Here is a 23,434-nt window from a genome sequence, read left to right on the forward strand (position 1 = left end):
GCTAAAGTGAATCAACCCACGCATGTTTATGGCTTTTCAGTCCCTTATTATCTGCTTTTCAGCGAATAAAAATCTTTTGGCCTCGCATGTTCAATTGACTCTGGTGTGCCTTGCTTCACTTTGAGAAGTGACTGATTCAATGGAACAGTGGCACTTAGAAATGTGCCAGTGAAATTGTTTGCATTATATATTGAGATTTAGCCTTTAGTTGTTTATTGCTTAAATGTGTGCTTAAGTCAGTTAAGTGAAATGGGGAATTTCTTAGATGAACAACATCATTTCTTCCCCTCCCCCATTCACCGAAAAAAAAAACAAAAAACGGGATACTTCAACATTTAACTCAGAGGAGCCGGGAGTTAAACCTTTATTTTTTTTCTTGTATACTAATTATCTGCTCAGTAGGTACAAGAGAATTAAGCTGTTTAAGATTGCCCCGCAAAAAATAAAGTAAGACATTTTGTTCAATTATTATTTTGTTATTTTACGTTTTTATAAAAAAAAAAAAACTATTTTTGTTCTTTCTATGTATTTCTGATATTTTGGGGGAAGAAACAAAATAATATTATAGTACAACTTGAAAAACAGGTTGAAAATGTAATAAAATCCCACTTACAGAAAAATGGTTTAACCAAAATGATTCGGCTGTATTATTTCCTGAGGCACGGTGACCACAATCTATAAGAAAACCTTTAAAATGTCACTTTAAGCTTTAGAAATAAAATGCAAATTGAATAATTTTTAAACATTTCAACCGTCGGTTCAAAAAAGGTTGGGAAACACTGCCCTAGACAAGTGTTTCTCAATTGTTGGGTCGGGAATTAAAAGTGCCCCTCGGATCCTTTTTAAATTGGTTGCGGGCCTTTGCTTTGGAAAAATAATGCCAGGAAGACAAAAAGAATATTGCCCTGGTCGATCTCTCTTTTCGGTCAGTCGATGTCGTTCAAATTTAATAATGGGTCCCAATAAAGTTACTGATAAGTTAAGAGAAAATCGAAAACAGTAACAACAACGATGGAGTCAAAGAAGGAAATGATTGCGGAATACGAAAATGGTGTACAAGCGCTTACCATTGAAGAGATGAGGTAAAGCGCAATAAATTGTTTAAAAATGTGGCATTTTAAGCTTTTTACCAGTATATTAATCTTTAATATTGACATGATTGAACAACTGTTCTTGTTTAGGTACATGTTTTCATCGGTCGCATATATGCGATTTTAAGCTTGTATGCGAGTATATTCAGTACTTGTAGTTGGTTTTATTTTGCTTGTCATTTCGATTTTTCGAAAAAGATAACTATCATTTAATCTTTCCGCTATGAACCGCACAATCCTTTTGTTCTATAAATTTGAGAAATGATTTTTTTTTCTTAATTTTGGTTGTAGCTTGTTATTGGGGTGGGATGGTAGGTCCTAATGTCAGACCAGTTGAGAACCAGTGCCCTAAACCACTAGGAATAAGGATGGCACATAAAAAGGCATTAGTTTTTTTCTCCGTTGTTATGCAATCATGGTCATTGATAAACTGTAGCTACTGATCATTAATTGCACTAGATTAACAAGGCGCACTTTCACATGGCCAATTTGGGGACTTTGGGTGCGCCCTTTAGTATGGAAAATACAGTATTCCATTTGTTGTCATCAAGCATATGCATTGAGAGAACAATATGTTTTTGTCCGTTTACTTTTCCTGTCTAAACGCGATTTCCATTTTTATCAAATAGCCTTGCAACGTATGAGTATACGACTCAAATCCATACAGAAATCAAACAGTCGCCGCCTGCTAATCTATTTTTAAATGTTTTGTTTTCTTCAAAATGTCACAAGGTTGCAGGTGGCCTCTGTCTGACTTGCTTCTCACAGCAAACGCTTTGGTCTTGAAAACAGCAGGCATAGCTATTTCCAGCGTTTCAGGCAGAATGCCAAATTTCATTACATGGCCTGTGCCTTGAGGAACAAAAGTGACAATAATAAGGAATTTATTACACCATCAAAATATTAGTTATGTCTGCTTTTCTGTATTTTAACTACATGTGCTGGCTGGAATTATACCGCCTCATGTCAGGTTTTTTTAATGTCCTATTAAGGAGCTTTGCTTGCCTCCTGCTAGGCTTTTGCCTTTGAAGAAACCAATTTGTAAAAATAAAACCACATTAGGCATCAGTTGCTAAGGGACACAATGTAGTCAATAAGTAATCTATCTTCCCTTCTCATTCTTTAGGGGAAAATCAAAATAAATAAATGAATAACCCCACCTTTTTCAAGAAAAAAATTCTATCATTTCACATCTTGATCTATTAGCAGATTGGCAAAGTCATTGTTTCCAACAAAAATTGTGTCTGCAGTATAGCAGTAACATGCAGTTAGGGGAGGCAAGTGGGGCTGTGCCTCACCTGTCATAGAAATATACGATCAAAAATATTTTAGATAGTTGAGCATTCAAATTCTTTCTCATTTAACTTCACAATTTTGGGGATTGTCTTTCTAAGAATTGCTGAATCTTTACATTACCTTATGAATATTATAAATACAATTAGTATGTGAGCATCTACAGCTACAGAGTGAGGCACGCAGTTCTCCTAGTGAGACCAGGGATTTTTTTTGCGCACACTTCAGTCCACAACAATAGAATTATTCATAGTTTTAGCAAACTAAATGCAATTCAAGCCATCCATTAATTATTTTTTTCTCGTTGCATGGACTTGTACTCAATAGGAGCAGCGCATAGACTTATCTATGGGTTAATATATAATATATATATATATATATATATATATATATATATATATATATATATATAAATATAATACATTGCTTTCTTACTCTGCGAGTGAAATAATCAATAACTTCCGAATTTATTTTTCATTTATTTGTAAATCTGTGCCTCACCAGGCACAAACCTCACCGCATGTTACTGCAGTATATCCTTCAACAACCTTGGTTTGCTTGTGTAACTAATTATTTAAATTCAACCTTATATATGTTATTTTATTCGTTTTTTTATTAGAGGGATTTTACTTATACTTATAATTTTACGGTCTAAGCCAGGTAATGTATTAGTGTACTATTTGCTGCATTTAAAAGTTAGCAGTACACGTTAAAATGACTCATATGCGAATACCACAAGGTTCAAAGTCCATCCCAATACTGCTACTACTGGAGATTTTGTAACTAAACTTATATTTTTTGAAATCACAAACCCCAAATTTCGGGAATCATAAAATGCCATTCCATTCATAAATGCAACGTTATAGAAACATTATATTGGCATTTAAATATATTTCTTTCCTTTCTAGTAAATCGTATTTACTAGTGCATGTGGTATCCATATCAATGACTATTGAACTATTTAGAAGGTGAATCAGTCTGGAAATAAATTGTGGTATCCAACATCCCTAGAAATTATCTAAGGAACTCAAACTTGAGTAAAAGTGTCAATTTTCATGCGCAGGAGATGAATCTAGTTTTGTCATAGAAGAAAAAGTACGTCAGCTTTTATCTCCTGAGAAAATTGGCGATTTTTTTGTATTGACTATTTAGGTTTTTGGCATCAAAGAAGAATGGAAGAAGCAGCTTGTTTTGGTCACAAAAGATAATGGCCCTAGTCTCTAACTTACAAAAAGAAGCCAGTTTTCGGTGTAGAAGAGGATTATGACATTTTTTTTCATTCCAAAGAGGAACAAAGTAAGTTGTGGCTTTGACAATTCTAGTTTTTGTTGTGGAAAAAGCAGCTAGTTTTGATCATAGAAGGAGGCGCTAGTTTTCGATATACGAAAAAAATTTTCAATGTAGAAGATGCATTTTGGTGATTGAAGAATATAATCATGGAAGGTGATACAAGTTTTGGACATATAAGATAAATCTACAATTGTAGTTTTTTTTTAGAATAGAAGCTAGTTTTTGTGATGGACGAAGAGGTAACTAGTTTCTGGCACACAGAGCAAAGCATTTTTTGAATGTGTAAAAGAATGTTGTCAGTCAAAGACATTTTTTTATACAGTAGAAGACGCTAGCTTTTGCATATAAAAAGAAGCTAGTTTTTAGCACAAGACAATTCTATCTTTTTTATATATAGAAGACCACGACACTAATTTGTAGCATACAAATAGAAACTTGTTTTCAGTGTAGATAATCAGCTTTATGGGTATAAATTAATGCCTTGGATTTCGTGTAGAAGAGACGTTAGTATTTGGTGTAGAAGTAAAACAAGGCCTGTTTTCTGTGTTTTGCGCAAATGTGAATTATTTGTATTTTAAATTTTGTTTTACACACACTCATTTTGCCCAATAAAAGAAGAAAGCTTTGCACAACAATGTATGTATTAGTGAGGTTTATTGGGTTACTGAACATAACAAGATAAATTGTATTCAAAGGACATACCAAGTGAATTATATTCTTCAGCACAGTTTACATCTTCAATTGGAGTAGTAGCAACTACAAATATGCATCTAGTCTCACACAAATTTGATACAATACACCTCAATACATTAAATGTTTATTCATTAACATTTTTGAAAGAAAAAGTTATATATGAAATGGTAAATATAATAAATATATGAAAGGGAAAAACAAAATACTTTTGTGCCTCATCTCACAATCTAACTTATTGATAAGTTTATTTTGTTTTAAATATTGGACACTTGCAAAAGAAATTTCATAAGATGCCAGTTTGTTGTTTTGACTATCATTGCGCACTATTGTTTGTTCCATTGTTGTTGCTATCACCCAATCTTTGATTACCACACCCATTAAGGTAGATTTGCTTTTGAAACAGGGAAAAAAAAAGGAGTGAGGCTTAAAACAGATGGGATTTCCTGAAGGCTTCTTTCCTGTCCTCATGGCAAGTTCAAAATCCATTGAGTCCTCTCTCTATATTTTGAGGGAGTACTAGAGTTTAAACATATCACTTATATATCCACAGCATATAGTCTTGTTTAGAAGTCAAAATTTAGTTACCATTAACTTGCAGCATATTTGTTTAAAAGGGTGACTTAAAGTGTGGAACTCGGGATACACTCAAGTTCCTGAAAGGTATAAACAAATGCATGCCTGGGAAACGTTGCAACAACCGTTAAGGGGCAGAAGACAAACCTCCGGTTATTGTTTCCTATTGTAAATGTATCCAAGCAAGCAGGCTTTGAGTCATTTGTGTCCAGCAAAGCACATGTGTCGAAATGTCTCGAAAGTAGTCGTAACTCAGGTCAGCACGCTTTAGCCTAGTGTCAAAAGCATCTGCTATATTTCCTGTCGGTAATAGTCGCTGTCATGTGCCTGACATGTGCTTGCACGGGCCTCAATTACACAAATGGCTTCCACTGTATTTCATTGAGACGACCATAAAATATTTTATGCAGTCCATCTGTAGGCTAACTCGCGCTTGCGCTAATTGACGAAGAAGCTTGAAAGTGGCCCATAGTCTGTTTGTTTTTTTTCCTGCTGGCATTTTTTTTTTTATCTTAACTTTTTGTCAGTATGACGTTATCTGTTTGCTAAAATCAGTCAATCGTTGTCCTGAACTGAATGGTGGAGGGCGGTAATAAAGTAAACACCCGGTTATCACTGTTAATGTGGACCAGACTCCCCCACGAAAAGTAAAAATCCGCAAAGTAGCGTCGCCCCATTCTTAAAAAAACAGGGGTCAAACTTACCTAAATATGACGTCCTGGATAAGAGTATAGGATTTTGACAAAACAACAACTGTATATTAATTAATTCATTATCTGCACCGCTTATCCTCAGTAGGGTCGCGGGGGTGCTGGAGCCCATCCCAGCTATCTTCGGGCAGTGGGTAGGGGACACCCTGAACTGGTTGCCAGCCAGTCACAGGGCACACAGACAACTCAATCACTTATTCACACCTAGGGAAAATTTGGACTGGCCAAATACCCCGACATGCATGTTTTTATAATGTGGGAGGAAACCGGAGGGCCTGGAGTAAACCCTTGCAAGCATGTGAGTAAAATGCAAACCCCACACAGGAAGGTTTGGTCTCATGACCTCAGAACTGTGCTGCACCTGTGCTAACCACTGCACTAACAACTGTATATCGACACTGGATTGCAGTTGAATGAATGTTTTTTATTGTCATTAACACAAACACAACAAAATTAGAGGTCTTATGTTTTCAGTGTAAGTAAGTGATTTAGAGAGCAGCTGGCTAGCTTCACGTTGGCATCGGGTATACTCTGATTGAGCCAGGTCTCCACGATGACTAAAATACAACCGTACAGAATACAGAGGTTACCAAGTTTTAACTCTTGGTCTGACACCGACCTTTTGCGGCTTAGGAGTTGCATGCGACTCTTTTGCGCTAGGGAGCTACTTCCCTAAAATTTCCAAAAGTGTTTACAAATTAGAAAAAAAGGAAGGAGAAGAAAAATATATTTTTCTTTTAATATGGTTTCCATAGGAAAACAAACATTTTCAAATGCTGTAAAAATGTGTAGAATAAATATTACATTTTGACTCTGGGTGTTACCCTATAACTATGACGAGAGGGAAATCAGCTTATTTGCTTGTATCCTCTTTCCAGTCTTTCCAAGCTCCGCCCCTTTTAAAAAGACAGCTGCTTTTATTATCTAAAGAGAGACAGAGAAGATGCCGCACATGCACTGACTTGTTTGACGTTTGCACAGAAATCAGACTTAAACTGCACTGATAGGATTTTATTTACCTAATCGATATGCTGCTGTTTTATTTTTATAAATGCATGCTAAGTTTTATTGCACTCTCTTTAGAATAGAATAGAACACAATTGTCTTTATTGTAATTAATTTCAACGTAGAAAAAATGTATTTAACAAGATAAACATGGCACTCCAGTGTAAAACTTGTAATAAAGATAAAATATTACAGACTATCAGGATAAATGGGCAAAATAGAAAATTGCAACGAAGTGCGTAGAAAAACTGGGCTAAGTTGTAATAGTAATGGAATGAAAAAAAACAATATAATTCACAAGGTATATATATTAACAGTTTCATTTATCATTTTAATGCCGGATACGTAGTATACGTTATTATTTTTTTTTTTCAAATGGTACCAAAAATAGAATTACTTCATTGTATTTTTATTTTTATTTTATCAAAGAAATGAAACAAACTGTAAATCATTAATATTGTAATGACGTTAAACCTGAGGAGGTATCCTACAATAGAGTAGTCATGTGTTGCATAATGCATTAGTCATTTTGATAGTAGGCTAATACACGTAGATACATACAGCACGTGTTGCAATCATTATGAAGCTGATATAAAGGTTTTTTGCAGCTTCAGACTTTTTTTTTTTTTTTTGGTCCAAAATGGGTCTTACAACATTTTGGCTTGGCGACCCCTGCTGTAGTCCATCAGCAGGGGTAGCTTGTGAGAGTTTTTACGTAGTCTAGCCGCAGTAGCCCAGACCTGCAGTCACTGCTTTTGCCTTCTCTCCTGACGGCGTCTCAGTCGCTTCCCTTACCCGATAATAATCCACGGAGCACCGGCTAGGGATCCCCAATTTTTGCACTCTTCTGACTTTCCTCAGAGTTTGATTTAATTGATGAATTTATTTTCATTGTAACAAGCCGCTAGTTTGTTCTGGTGGCTACTGGCTACTTTGACTTATGTGCCTGCCTCTCTGTTTGACTGAAAACATACACTAGCCTCTCACAAGTGCGCGAACAGACATTCACGCCCACCCAACGCATGCACATACAACTGGCCCCCGTAATAGCATATGCTGGTTGCAGTCTGCTGCAGAACACGATGCATTGATATCAATGGCCATAAATCCAATTAAATTCAATAAAAAGTCTGCAAAGCAGTAAACTAGCGAAGTAGCGAAGGTTACTGTAGTTGGCATTTTGTATGGGTTTCATATTTAAGACCCTTCTACTTTTAAAAACATGCAAAGATTTTTAACACTCTGTGTATTTACTTCTGACATGTGATAGCCCTCTTCAAACAAAAATAAACTGATCTTGACCCAATGTATTTTATACTCACTATGGCACACTACTATTTGAAACTAATTTGGTCATGCGATTGCCTCTGTGTTTAATTCTCTCGTAATTCTCGTTTTACGGCATTTCAGTGTTGAAGAGAAGGATAGTGTTTGAGTGGACAAATGTGTGCTTTGTGCTCATAAAAGCATAGCCTCGCTTTTTCAATGACCAAAGGCAATGTGACTAATCTGCATTTAAAGGAATGTGCTCTTGATTAGTTATGAATTTGTAGTTTCTGCACCCCAGGCGAGAACAAAACAAACTCTTAATACGCTTCTCTGTGTTCAGCTGACTTGTTTACACGAATTGTTTGCTGTTAAAAGGGGGACACGAGCAATTTGAGTCTAATGAAAAAGGACATTAAATTTGGTTACCTAAAGTGGTGGCTTAAAGGGTGTTTAATGTTATATAATCACAATTCATATATGTGAATAGTCATACATTTTGTTCAAGTTGGGAAAAAGATCTCTGATTTTTATTTTTAGAGATATCCTTATTCCTAATTTGATGTGCAGCTTCTTGCAAATGCCCCTTGGTTACAATTAAAAATATATGAGTCCCCTTGAAAGAAAATGTAGCTCAGTATCAAAATTGTGTTCCAATATTTTTTTTAAATGTTCTTCTCGTTAATTACTTAAAATGACGATTCAAATGAGAAAAAAATGGCTGTTTTTGTAATTGGCAAATAATTTAGCCCTTTTAAAGGAAATGTATACATATAATTAGAAAAAAAAAAGAGTAAGATATCCATATGGATAATCATATTGATACCTTTTAAATATTAATTGTCCTGTTACTACATTTTTTCTTTATCAATTGGACTGAAAATATTCTTTGAAATTATCAAAGCCAAAGGGTTAAACTTACCGTAAATTCCGGACTATAAGCCGCTACTTTTTTCCCAAATGTTCAGCCCTGCAGGTTATTCAGTGAAGCGGCTAATTTAAGGAATTTTTCTAACGGCCACCAGCGGCGCAGGAGTTTAAAAAGTAAGATTAAAACCAGTAGAATATGTGCGCCAAGAAAGACTGCAATCTTTAAGTTTTAGCATATATTTTCTGTAAAGTTAAGGTACGTTCTGATACTGAGGAAGATGCCCCTGATGGCGATAGTTGTGAGAAGGAAGTTGAAGACAATCTACCGTGAATTTCAAATTTACGGGAAGCTTTTTTTTTCACAGGTATGTTTGATACATTGCGAGCGTGATCCTACTAGCGTGTTGGTATCTTTCAAAGGCACGGTTTGGGATAAAAGTTATATTATTATTATTAAAGCTTTGAAAACTCTCTCCGTCTTTCTTCGTAAATATGTGTAACCATGTATAATATGTATTTGCAACTCTATATTTTTGTAATGTATTTATTTTAGAGATTTATTCTGTTATGTGTTCTACGGACGAATCAAAAATAAGGAGCGGAGCAAACGCGGGCTGATGGGAAATGTGGTAAAGCTGAGTTACCGGTAGAGCTGTCTGTTGTCAGTAGTGGATATATATTTTTCCCACCCTTAACTTTGGAAATATATATTTTGTTTCCTTGGATTACTTTCAACGGGACCCCGATTGTACAAGTCTGCATCATACCTTAATTACGGGTATCATTTTCATCTTGTGATGTCAACTGTGGTTCTGGATTTGTGTACTATCTATGAAATTAAAATTGTGGAACTTGCAGCCTGGTCTGGGTTAAACTTGTGACTGTGTCGCAAGCTTTACTGTGGGTGCCCGCGGCTTATACATGCGTGCGGCTTGTGTAAGTACGAAAGTGTCAAAACACCCAAAAAGAGGTGAGTGCGGCCTATAATCAGGTGTGCTCTATAGTCAGGAATTTACAGTACTTCGAGATGACGTCATAACCAACTCAAAGTATACGACCATAACAAAATAAAATTTTAGATCTACAAATAATAATACACAACACGTAATTGTCGTGCAATGAATGGTTTTATTGTCATTATACAAAACAAAATTTGAGGGCTTTTCCTTTTAGTGTAAGTAAGCATTTAGAGAACAGCTTGCTAGCTTCACGTTAGCATCGGGTGTCCTTGAATTTGGCAAAATTCCCGCGATGATTTAAATAAAACCGGCCTGTATGTAGTGGTTTCCCACTTTGTAGCTCTATGTTCAGGTGTTTGAAAGATAAAGGGTTTGCAGCGGGGGCTTAAGACAGTTGTTAGCCTCCCCGTTAGCAGTTGGCCGGACCTGCAGCCAGGCTATTGTTTTCCCTTCCGATGCTGCCTCAGTCGATTCCCAGAATGCGGTAACAATCCACATAGCACGCGCTGGCATTTTGCTGCACTCTTCTTACTTTCCTCAGAGTCTAATTCAGCTGATGATTTTATTTTCAATGTAACAAGCCGCTAAAAGATAGAGGTTGCTATACTACCCAGTACTTTTTGGTAGGGGGCGCCCGCCCGCTGGTTGATTGACACCATACACCAGCATATCACAGACATGCATATAGACAGTCACACTAGCCTATCACAGTCGTGCGCACAGAGTCACACCCACTTAAGTGCCCACCTTAATCAAGATCAGCCCCATCTTATTTATCTGCGATTTTAACTATTCATAATTTTAAGTTTTGAGGTCTAAGAACCAAATTTTGCTGGAAATGCCCAGATCTAAAGATAAACGCTGGGGTGAGAGAGCCTATTCTGTTGCTCCCAGGCTCTGTAATCAGCTCCCAGTTGAGTTTTGTCTTATTTCTGAAGCTGGGCCTCTTCAGGCTAAAAACTCACTCCTTAGGATGGCTACTAATTCTCAGTAGTTCAAGGACATTTTTATTTTATTCTAATAATACTGTTGTTTCTATTGTTTTAACTGTCTTTTATTGTTTTTATTTATTTTTATTTTTTTATTTGTTACATCAGTCACAGCTGTCTGCAGAACACAATGCACAATACATTGATGTCAATGACAATAAAGACAAAATAAATCCTGTTCAAAATCTGTAAAGTGAACCAGAGATAACTTAAGTGCTACGTAGTGAGGGGTCTCTATAAACTACTTTTTTAGGTTAAAAAAAATGTTATGCAAGAATAAATACTGAACAATTTAGAGAAAAAACATTTAGATTATACTTATTATATCCAAAACGATCTGCCAATCAGATACGTTTTACTTATTTGAACAACATATGGGCATTCACAAAAGAGCTTGTTCCAGGATATTTTCACCCACAAACCCACACACAAATGGACAAAACTTGAGTTTGTGTCTCGAATGTCACTGACAGCTGGTGAGGATCATGTGAGAAATGTGACCGCCGCGTATTGTTGTTTCTTCTTTCATCCATGATGAGGGTGTCGAATTTCCTCCGTACCATTTCAGTCTTTCAGAGTATTTTACCAGCCTCGCGCCAACATCTAATGGTTTTGGGGGAATTATACTTGCTCTTTTTTACCCCCAATGTGAGAAGAGAGAGCAAACTCGATGCTGTTAAAAGAGGCCCACAATATCGGCTCTTTTCCTATAGCATTTTCTTTTTCCCCTCAACCTATCGCGGCGCTTTTCCCTCTCCCACTGCGCTGACATGCCCCCACTGCCACTTAGATTTCCACTTATCTTCCCGACTAGTAATAGATTTTCAACTGCGCGTTTCAGTCTGAATCCCTGTGCCCCGATGTATAATGGCACCTGCGGAGAGACGGCTCAATAGACAGATGGGAAAGGAGGTAGTCGTACACTTGGGCCTGACACAGATGACCGATTAAGTTTTGTCTTTTGTTGGCCTTTACTTGTCTCTTTCTTTCTTTTTTTGACTGTCTGAATATACCATATTAGTTTTGTGTTTGATAAAACATACAGGGTTCGTACAGGTGTTTGAAATGCTTGAAAATGCTTGAATTTTAATTTTGTGTTTTCAAGGGTTGCAAAGTTCTTGAATTTTAGGTGCACGTGTTGATGTAATGCTTAAAATTGCCGTGTTTCTCAACAAGTTTGCTTAAAAATTACGCCGACACTGCTCCTGGTGGCTTTGCCTTGCCATTGCATTTCTTCTTTCCTTATGATTAACTACAGCTGGCATTAGTTTGTACTGTATTGTCCTAGTGTGATTGCCCCCTAAAACATCACACCGTAGAAGACAGGTGTAGGCAACACCTTAACAGGGCTCTATGAAGTGCATCTTGATGCCATGATTACCCATCAATGATGGTGATTTATTACCGGTCATGCAAAAATTAAGGTAGCATTTTCCAGTGGTAAATCAGAATGAGAAGGACTTCCTGCAAGTGAATATTTGGCTACATATGTAATTTTTACCCAACATCTATACAGAGAGAGATTTTTCTCAGAAACAAATATGTTCTTGATTTACTCAAGATCTAAAAGTCATATGTCTTAATGAATGCACACACCAGATATGGCCCTGTAAAATACAAGATTAACACAAGATTAACACAATTTTAATTGTACTGGAGGGATTGGAAAATCCTTCAAAAGTGCTTGAAATTGGCCATGAAAAGGTGTATGAACCCTTGATATACTATAGTTTCCAGACTAAAAAGCGCATACAAAACCCCAAATTGGCCGGAATTTTGAACATGCACCTTGTAATCCGGTGCGCCTTTTGTACGAAAACAATTGGAAATAACGTATTTGTTGAATTAATTCCCACAATGAATTTCTATTTGGTTATTTCAGAATTCCGTGCGCTTTGTAGACATAGCAGTTCATCAAAACAACCTTTTCAAACTGGTTAAATGTTCTATTAAAAGAATGGTAAATGGTCTGCATTTATAAAGCGCTTTTCAAGTCAATGAAGACTACCCAAAGCGCTTAACAATGTGCTTCACACTTACCCATTTACACACACTCACACACCAATAAAAGAACACTTCATGAAATTGGAATTCAAGCATAGAAATAAATTATTACTCTTTAAGCACAGTATAGGATGGCACGCATTAAAACACACTCATAATCACAAAAAAGAAAGTTCTTTTTTCTTCCATTACATTTATAAATATCTTTATGAATAAAATACTTGTATGAGAAATCAATGCAAATGCAGGGGAATAATCGGCGCATTTTTCATTAACACTTTGTGAAAAATGTATTTTTACGGATAGGAACACCGGAAACAAAATCTTTTTAGTAATACTTTTTTTAAACTTTTGATTTGGCCGGGCGCAATAAAATGCCTGACGGGGCGATGTAGACCACGGGCCGTTGTTTGCTCATCCTGGGTCTAGACTTAATCTTCATTTATTACATATTTTACTACACAAAAGCAAATCTATTATAGTACATCTACTATACGATGTAATGTCTTATAAAAATTATGTTTTTGTTTCATCTGTAATTTAGATAGCAAACGCAAAGATTCTACTTTTATTTTTACTTTTTCAAAGATGGTGAAGCTGTTATGTTGTGCTCAACTGGAGTAAGCTACGACTAAGAGCAACTATCTTGTACAAATAAGGCAGCGATACCATGATTTACCTAGATTTAGGTCCAGATGTTAACAACTTTGTTGATACTTCGAGATGCATTTTGGCCTCGGATTAAAGAAAGCAAAGTGCTACCAGTTAAGTACACATTTTTGAAATACTCTGTTTGAATTTTGTTCAAGCAAGTGTTCTTCTACTCATTCTTCTCTTATTTCATAATTTTGTATTCTCGTTCGCCCCTCACTTTTGGTCTCCTGATCATTGTGATTTCCCTCATTATAATTTTCCTTCTCGTTTTCATTCTTCTTCCTCTTCTTCTTACACTTCCTGTTTTTCTCCTTCCTCTTCAACTTCTTCTACAGTATTATTATCATTGCCATTTTTAATAATGAAATTATCCTTATTAATACTGGCAGTTGGAACACCAACTAAAAAGTCCACAAAAACTAGGAGATGTAAAAATGTTGTATTTTATTCAAGTTAGTTTTATCTGATATCATCTTCTATTCTATACAGGTTAACTTTTATTTCCTGGTACTTTATTCTGTCCCTTAAATTAAACCTAAATAAAATCAAAACGGTGCATGGTAAGTCTAAACAAAAACCCTATTCTTGAATTAAGTTAAATTTAACTCAATGTTTTACTTTAATATGGTCAAAATATAGATTTAAATAGGCTTCTTCAATATTATTATTATAAAAGTATGCTATTTTATATCTATTCATGGTCCAATATTTATTATTGAATATTTTCCTTACTTTACATATTCACATTTCCCAGAAAATCACAATAAGATACTCATCTGAGGATCACTTACTGTGCTTACTTCGGCAAGTCCAGTGAGAACCATCTTCTCGTCTTTTGAGTGTTGCAAAAAAGTATCGGTTTCAACTTTGCTGTTAGCTTAACATAAAGAAAACTTGTGCCAGCGCTACCGCTAAGTGACTTATGGATGCGTCACGTAGGCGTTGGCGGTTATTGTATATCGCCGGCATTATGTGCGGCGGGAGTAGCTAGTCCAGATGACTGCAGGACAGGTCTGGATTCTGCATACAACACATGTGGGCGTCCACTATGACCTTCACAACGTATGCGTAATTGGAAGTTTTCAGAGGTCAGGAGAGAAGTTTGTTGGCTGAGAAATTGAGTAAAGACTCTCAACTATGATTTAAGAGTGGAATTTGTAAAGATACAGAACATGGGATCGTGAATTTTCATACTCATTCGCCAACATTGACAGCCAGTGTTCAGCACCTTACTGAAAAATAGTAATTAGTTACAGTGAAAAGTTATTTTGTTAAAAAGGTAACTCCGTTACCTCACAGATCACAGACACCATTAAGTAGCGTGTTACACCGAAAGTAACTTTAGTTACAAATTACCGTACAACATCCACTTATTGGAATAAATAGAAGAAATAATGTGTGAGAAGTGAACCCTTGATATTTCTTGGCTTGTCCAATCTTGAGAGTTTGAAAACTAACCTGGCTGAGACACTCCATATTCATTTTGTGTCTGGGCTTGAAACCACTCAAAGATCTCTTTCTCCTTTTTTTAGGTACTTTCTAGGAGGCTTTCCCTTTTCTCAAGACATTGTGTACTTTAAAAATAATGTTACATATGCAATGCTAAAAATTAAGCGCACTTACCATAAATCAGGTGCTTACATTTTTCCCATTAATATCCTGTTGGTTTGTTGGTACTGTATAAACCATGTCCCCTACCCCCCGTGCTGTCTACCATTCACTACTGGTGACACACAACAAAATATGATCATACAAACTGACGCCCTGAATTCAGTATTTGATTTTCAGTATATATTGTACAGAAAATATCTCTATGAAGAGAAATTTAGCATTCTCATACTCTCTGCTTGAGACGGCACCACCATAACTGTACCCAGTTGTACTTTGTAGGTAGATGTAAATACGTCCACCATTCAGTGTATGTTGCTGTCGGGTCGAGTGTTGTTATGTGACAATGTAAATGATGCAGGGTTGTTCAGCTGTCAGAGAACATTGTAATTCATACCCATGCATACATACTTCTATACTCTCTCATACATACTGTACTCTCATACACACTACAACATTCTCCCACACATACAACTATACTATCATACACTCACTACTATACTCACTCACAAATACCCCTATACTCCCACACACACTGTGCTATACTCTCTCACACATATTACTATACTCTTATACACACTAATATACCCCAATAATACTCTACTCTCCTACACAACTAGTACACTCTCACACATATGCTCTTAAACACTCACTACCATACTCTTTCACATATACTACTATACCCTCTCACGCATGTTGCAATACATAGGGCAAATCCAGTTTGACGCCAGCCTGTACAGAACATACACACAGATGAGTGTATATTGCCTTAGTTACCAAAAATTAAAACATCACTGATAGTAAGGTGAGCATTACACTAGGTATGAAAAATCCCTATAGTAAAGTTTAATGCTGTGTGGGAAATAATAGTAGTTGGTGTGTGAGTGAGACAGTATAATAGTGTGTGTGTGTGTGTGTGTGTGTGTGTGTGTGTGTGTGTGTGTGTGTGTGTGTGTGTGTGTGTGTGTGTGTGTGTGTGTGTGTGTGTGTGTGTGTGTGTGTGTGTGTGAGTCTACACAGTACTATGTTAGAGAGAGTATATTAGTGTGTGTGTGGGTCTAAAGTAGTGTGTGTGTTGAAGTATAGTAGTATGTGTGTGATAGTATATGTGTCACAGTAGTGTGTATGTGTGTATAGCAGTGTGTGTGTATGAGAGTATAACAGAATGTGTGAAAGAGTATAGTACTGTTTGTGCACGGTTATGACTGTATGAGAGTATAGTCCATGTGTGAGAGTATGAAGTTATATGTGAAAAAGTCTGGTTTTATTCTCTCATATACATTTAATGAAAAGCAGAATAACACAGTAACACCATGAAGTTGAATTACTACGTTTTATTCGTAACATGTTCAAATATATGTTACTGAGAAAAGTAAACGTGTTCCTGAAACGTGTTATTTTGTTAACAAGTTAGTCCCAACACTGTTCATGGCTTTAGACATACGATATTTTTACTGGGTTTAGCTGTACATAAAAGACTTGCTGTGGCATGGCATCAAGTAAGAGATGGCCGAATAAGTCGATCTACTTTTTGGTAAATCTAAAAAGCCGTCGCTTTGTGACGCTTTCCCTGGCGAACCCGATAAAAGGTTATTCAAGAAAGCCGCAGATCAATGACTCGATATCCGTCTGCATAATCCATCTGGGGGTGATAAGGCTTTTTATCAACAGTCGACCAGGAGGAGATGCGCGGGAGCCGCCTCAAGGTCGTCCCCATCCAACCATTCCTGTCCACTTCTCAAACTGATGTTATGCTTGTAGAATTTATTGAAGGGATCAATAGCCTAAACCTACCCCTTCTTGCCTTGCTTAAACTCAAAAGAAAATAAATGAGCTGTTTTTCTATTCCAGAAACAAACATCAAAGCGGTCTGCAACTGTGTTTTCCCTACCGTAGACGCAACTTAACATCAAAATCAATGTCGTATCGCTTTGCCTGGCCTGCATTGATCTTTCACTCCCGCATCACGGCTCATTGTCAACATCAACTGGAATTCAGCCGACGCGCGCCGGGGAATAATTCGATTAGCGGCGAAGCGCCGTATGCGCTTCCTGCTTTAATTATGCTCACTTATATTTTGCATTTCTTCGCAAAATAACAGCTGTTTTAACATGAGCCCGTTCGTCTGAGAGCGATCGGATTCGGTTCATTATCTTGTTGGTTATTCTCAAATTAAACAGCATCGGCACAGAGGCGGCAGATGGAGGTAGACGGAAGGTGAAAGTGCTTGTTAGAGAAAACACTGAAATGACAACATTGGCATTTTTATTGACTCTTATTTGTTTGTTTTTTAAAGTTTGAACACATTTATACTACCGGTACTTGAAAAATACATTGTGTGCTGAGGTGCCTCTCTCAGCCTTTTAATGAAATGATCTTATGAAAATTTTATGTACATATAATTCAACATATAAAAGAATGATGTAATGATTTAACCAATATTTAAACCAAGGGTGGCAAAACTTTGAGTCGCAAGCTGCATTAAAGGGAGAATGTGTATCATTTGACCACTAGATGTCACTGTACGATGCAGTGTAATTAGAAATGAGAACTAAAAAGCTAAAAAAATTCAAAAAAATAAATTAAATATAAACTTTGGAGATTTAAAGTGACCAAATCGTAACATTTTACTTCTACATTTTTTGCCCATTCTTTTTGATGTTTTTGGTTACCAGGAACAGCAAGTTGACAGACGATTATGTCAGCTATTTTCTTTTATGTATTTATGAATAAATAATCATGGCCATATTTATATTTACCTACATGTTGTATTTCATCAAATTGAATTAAAACAAATTAATATACAGGGAGCCATCATTTATCGCAGAGGTTACGTTCCAAAAACCACTCGTGATAAGCAAATACGTGAAGTAGAAACTTTGTTCTTTTTACAATTATTGTGCAAGTAAATGCTCAATTTTACATTGAAACGAACCCTTTTTACAGGTCCAAGAATTTCCTTTATCAAATAAAACTACTGTATTATTTACCTGTACACGTTCATATATTTATCTTTTACCAATACAGTGGTACTTCTACATAGAGGCTTCATGACTGTTCTCGTACCTCGTACTACTCGTGTACCGAGCAAAAATTCCCCATCTGAAATAACTGAAAACTAATCAATCCACTCGGCCTCCCGAAACCCTAAATAGCCATAAAACACAGCTTCCTCATCACTAAAACCACACTCAATAGTATTTATATATATATATACATATTCTAATAAGATAAATAAAATGGTATTGATGAAATAAAATGTGAGTTTGTCATGAGCACCTATCTTAGAGGGAGTCGGCGTTTGTTAACTGAGGTATGCGTGGTGCGGGTTAGTGAAGTGCACTCTCACTGACTCGGTTGTTGCGGATTTTGTCCTTCCCTGCCTGCACTGTGGTTAGACGGTTCGGTATCTTGGGAAATTGATGAGTGCTTTCCCCATCGTGAGCATTTTTTAACTCTTGACTATCAGGAAAAAAGGTTTCGTACCGACCGTTACAACAGAAAACCTGTTTAGCGTCTTACCACACTGCCGTCATTTTCAACAGAACATAAAAACGCAGCGTTGCCTTCATAAAAATTTGCTCGGAGCTGGAAAACTTGGGTGGACACAGGCCCCAACTGCAATTCATAAGTTGCACGTCGTATTAACCTCCTGTAAACTATCGTTGAAGGACTAGCAGCAATAACAAAAAGGAGCAGTACTGATGTTTAATACTGTAATTTACTAAATCATCGATATGAATATTTCATTTCATCAAATGTAAAACTCATATTAGTGATTCGGTTTGTTTGCTCGCCAAAACGATGCCTTAGAATGTCAGTAGTGACGAGCAATTTTTTTTTACTCCAAACTCCTGTCTCGTTTAACCATTGTTTTTTGAGTGTGACTTGTTTGCTGTTTCATTGCCTTTCAGTGTATTTATGATTCAATCGTTTACAAGGGCACACGTTCATCAATGATATAGATTCTTGCTCAAAAATGCCCCTGGGCCCAGGACCCACCTAGACTGTCCACCCACCAGGGTTTCACAAAATTAATGGGAAACACTGTAATAACACATATATGTGAAGCTATGTTTTCACTGCATTTGTAATATTCATAACAAGTACAATGGCCTGGCGTTGCCGGGCATTCTACTTGAGCGGTGTTGTTGGGGCTGTGGTTTGTTGAAACAGCAGGGAATCTTTGATGACTTTCAATGCATTGAATTCATTATTCTAAAAAATAAGGACTTAATTGGCATTCAATTGTCTTAAATCCAATTTCCAAAAGTCTAAAAAATGATAAGACTTATATTTGTTTGAAATAAAGGGATCTAAAAACATTTACCAATTGCTTTTTTCATAATTCACTGATTTACTTTTGTGGTAACATTGCGTGACCAGAATAACTATCAAAACGGTGATGTGGTTTCAGTCGGACCTTTCAGAGCACACGCGTGTTTTAGGTCTACCCACAATTTATGTAGCAAATTTGGACAGTAATATTTACTTTGGACCATGGGAAAGTGTACAGTTAGTGAGAGTTGACTGTCCGACAAGCTTTTTTACCCCCATGGTTCAAAGCTGTGCCAGGTAATATGTATGAGACACAGTGTTTTGTGTGCAAGATATATTTTTGTTATTTTGTTTTGTTTGTTTCAATTTCATTTTTGTTGCTGTCTTAAATTTTATTTCAAAAGGCATTAAAAAACTCTTACGTCTTGAATCTAACTTGCCTTAACCTGTTGGAACCCTTGCACGTACCCGAAAGCAGATGTTTATCGATTTTGTTGGTATTTATTTGTGGTGCCTAGACACAATATCTAGTTAAAGACACTCTCAAAGGCCTAAAGTACTACTTTGTGAATGTTAACGAAAATCCGTTCTGCCGTTTCGTAGCTTATAAGTCACATACGCACACTCACGCAAATTGGGACTTACAGTATGTAATAGTCTAGACCCGAAAAAAAGTAATGCAGCCCATTGACTCAAAAAGGATTGTAGATCATAGATAGCAACAGCTCAAAATAGCACAATGTATGTTATAGCAGCCAAATTGCGACTTAATTTTAGTCATTAAAATCAACCGTTAAAAAACATTCTTTTGAACTGCACTGGATTTCTTCCTTCGAGGGTACTGGAATAATTGTCCTTGAAAGTGCTTGAACTTGGCCATGAAAAAAGCGTAGGTACCCTGACAGCCACCAATTGACTCGTCAGCTTCCTCTTTTCGGTTGGCATGCCGACAACATTACTGTTGTAGGTCATCACGCTGACCCTTATTCAACTCAATTCAGACTGCAAACTTTTATTGGATCTTTCAGGTTTTTGTGTGCAAAATTAACATTCTTTTGTCACAGCTGAAGCCGTTGAAACAGCTTTTTACGCTTTGTGCTTTCTTTTTTTTTTGTACAGGAGCAGATGGCGAATGGTGTCCAAGGTCCCTCTTCTATGTCTTCCTCGGTTTTGTTGATTGGTTCTTACAGTGTGGACCGAGAGCTATTGAAGAGGCTGGGGGTCGGGCTAGCGCTGGCAACCGCCTTGCTAGCTTTTATTGTGGAGAGGATCTATTAGCAACCTCGCCGTGGCTGGCGTCTTTGATTGAGAGCATCGTTGTCAAATTATCCAATGTCATTCTTTTGGAAGAAAGGAAAGGACTTTTCGGTTTGGTTGTTTTCTTTTAATTTGGCTTAATTTTATTCATTTAGATAAAATACAATAAACATGTTGTACACCTTTTAGTACAAATCAATTACCTCCTGAAGTACTGTTCTTAATTACAATGATCTAGTTTTTATTTTCCTTTTTTTTTATTTTAAATGGCAACAAGCTGACACATGTAACAGTTTCTTATGATAATGACAATTATATTTTTAAAGGGACAGCGGTATGTTAATTGACCTCTACATGTCACTTTATTGTGTAGTGCAGGAGTATCCAACCTGGTGCTTGTGGTCACCTGGTAGCCCCCACCTGAGCAGCCTGCATACTGGTTCTGAAATTATATCACGGGTTGTTGTGTATTTCTACTCAATTTGACTTCTCACTAGCATGATGGTTAGCGGTTGACTAAGCCTATTCCAACATCTAATGGTTAAAACATGGTAACAACATAGTAAATACAGTCATTACATGTTATTCCAGAAATCATATCCAACTGGTTGCCATTTGCGCTGATCAGTAACAAAAAAGTAGCCCTTAGCTTCAAGAGGTTGGCGTTTGGGGGGGTGCAACTACGAAAAAGTCATAAAAACAATTAAAAATGTAAACTAAAGATACTTAACGTGACCAAAACGCACCATTTTACTTTTAATATTCTAGCACAGTCTTTTTGAGGTTTTTAGGTACCTGTAGCGGCAAGATACAGGGCAATTATGTCAGTTCCCTTTAAGTGATGCTCATTTGATGTAAAATAGATGCTATATTCTCGACCTACGAGTATTTAAAAAGATGCCTGTTTCTATGCAAGTTAATGTAATTTTCATATTATTTATAATTATTACCAGTAATTGGCATTTTTATTTAGTTTCTTTTGGCTTGCTTTTCCCTTTAAGTATTTTTTTTTTCATTAACAACAAGTGGCGATAAATAACACACCCGTCCTTTGAAATTAGGCAACCCATAAACAGCCGAATCAAAGTCATACTCACTGAAAATTTGGCATGTTTTATTCTTCTCAATGATGAAAAAAGTGCCTCAGACAAGAAAAGAATAAAATAAAAATGGATAAAAACACGCAACACAATCTTAAAATGTGTGTTCTTATCAAGTCATACATAATAATTTTGTTTCACTTTTTCTCAGTTCAAAATTTGAGGTTGGATGCAACGGGAATCAAACCTGCATTGCTGCTGCGAAAGCACTGAATTTTAACCACTGGAGACCCATAGTATGGATTGCATATGAAAATGCAGTGAAATGTTTCTCATCATCACACTATTTTTAGTCACTATACCGGAGACATGTATTTATTTTGTTGTGTTTCACGTTTGACAATAAAAATTAATTTGTTCTACAGCAAAACTAACATTTGTTTTTGGTACCATGACTAATGAAGCTAATTCCTTTTGGTATGTTATCCATATCACTGATGGTCTAATCGTGAGTTTGGTACTCTTATAGCTGCAACCTAGGTTTGAGTCTCGTTACAACCAAGGTTTTCGGTAAAAACCTTGTGTATAACACATACCCACATATTGAGTTCTATTTTAGGTTTCAAAAAAATATGCGTAATACATGAATAAATATGGTTCTACTAAGGAGTGTTGGATTTATGGTGTCAAACACTGCAGGGTTGTTTTTCAATCTCTGGATACAAATGCCATCAGCATTTTTAAAATTTACTTAATAGTCTGTCTGGTTGGATGCAAGATCGGGCCACTCAAACTTTGTTTTTGTTTTTTTGTGTCAATATAATTCATTAGAAATATTATCGGTGCTCATCCATTCCTATTTATTTCCATCAAAATTAAAAGTTGACCACCAAAATCCTTTGACATTTGTCAAGCTTAAAATCCTGTTGTGGAATACAATGAATATTTGATATTGAATGTAGCGTGGGCATGTGCGGCGCAGTTCTGAGGTCATGAGATCGAACCTTCCTGTGTGGAGTTTGCATGTTCTCCCCGTGCTTGCGTGGTTTTTCTCTGGGCACTCCGGTGTCCCCCTACATTCCAAAAACAAGCATGTTAGGTTAATTGGCCGGTCCAAATTGTCCCTAGGTGTGAATGAGTGAGTGAGATGTCTGTCCCTGTGTGCCCTACGACTGGCTGGCAACCAGTTCAGGGTGTCCCCTCCCACTGCCCGAAGATAACTGGGATGGGCTGTAGCGTCCCGGTCATTTTTGTTCATTACAACAATAAAACTGTTGCACTTTTATTTATTATTTTCCAAGAGAATCTTACCATCAAATCTCATGTCATCCTCTCATCAGCTCTACCGCTTATCCTTATTAGGTTCGCGGGGGGGCTGAAGCCCATCCCAACCATCTCCGGGCGGTGGGCAGGGGACACCCTGAACTGGTTGCCAGCCAATCGCAGGGCACACTGGGACAGACTAGTCACTCGCTCATTCACACCTAGGGACAATTTGTACCGGCCAATTCACCTGAAAAGCATATCTTTGGAATGTGGGAGGAAACCCACGCAAGCACGGGGAGAACATACAAACTCCGCACAGTAAGGCCGGTAGCTGGATTTGAACCCACGCAGGAGGTTCCCACGACCTCAGAACTGTGCCACACACGCGCTAACCACTGCCCCTTACCATCAAATCTCATTTTTTAATATTTATGACCACACAAATGCATAACATTTTGACAGTCCAATAAAAGCATTTATTACAAATTGATTTATAGTAAATTAAACGAATATCTAAATGTTAATTGTTCACATTGAAGTCTTGCAGATGGCGTCTTCCTGTTTGAAAGTGTTCTTGAAATCTTTTGT

The 23,434-nt window shown here is 36.8% G+C and overlaps 1 protein-coding gene across 2 annotated transcripts in view; it reads left to right on the top strand.

Moving 5' to 3' along the window:
- The window catches only part of cdkal1 (CDK5 regulatory subunit associated protein 1-like 1), a 381,323-nt gene extending 360,579 nt beyond the window's left edge, over window positions 1-20,744 (top strand). For both annotated transcript variants that reach the window (XM_088326179.1, XM_088326180.1), the window contains one exon: window positions 20,403-20,744. In XM_088326179.1, coding sequence (XP_088182305.1) covers window positions 20,403-20,561 — 159 coding nt within the window. In that variant the 3' untranslated portion in view covers window positions 20,562-20,744. The remainder of the gene's footprint in view (window positions 1-20,402) is intronic.
- Window positions 20,745-23,434: the final 2,690 nt, after the last annotated feature.

The sequence above is a fragment of the Urocampus carinirostris genome, chromosome 2, assembly GCF_059441175.1.
Source record: "Urocampus carinirostris isolate Australia breed hairy pipefish chromosome 2, RoL_Ucar_1.0, whole genome shotgun sequence".
Lineage (NCBI taxonomy): Eukaryota > Metazoa > Chordata > Actinopteri > Syngnathiformes > Syngnathidae > Urocampus > Urocampus carinirostris.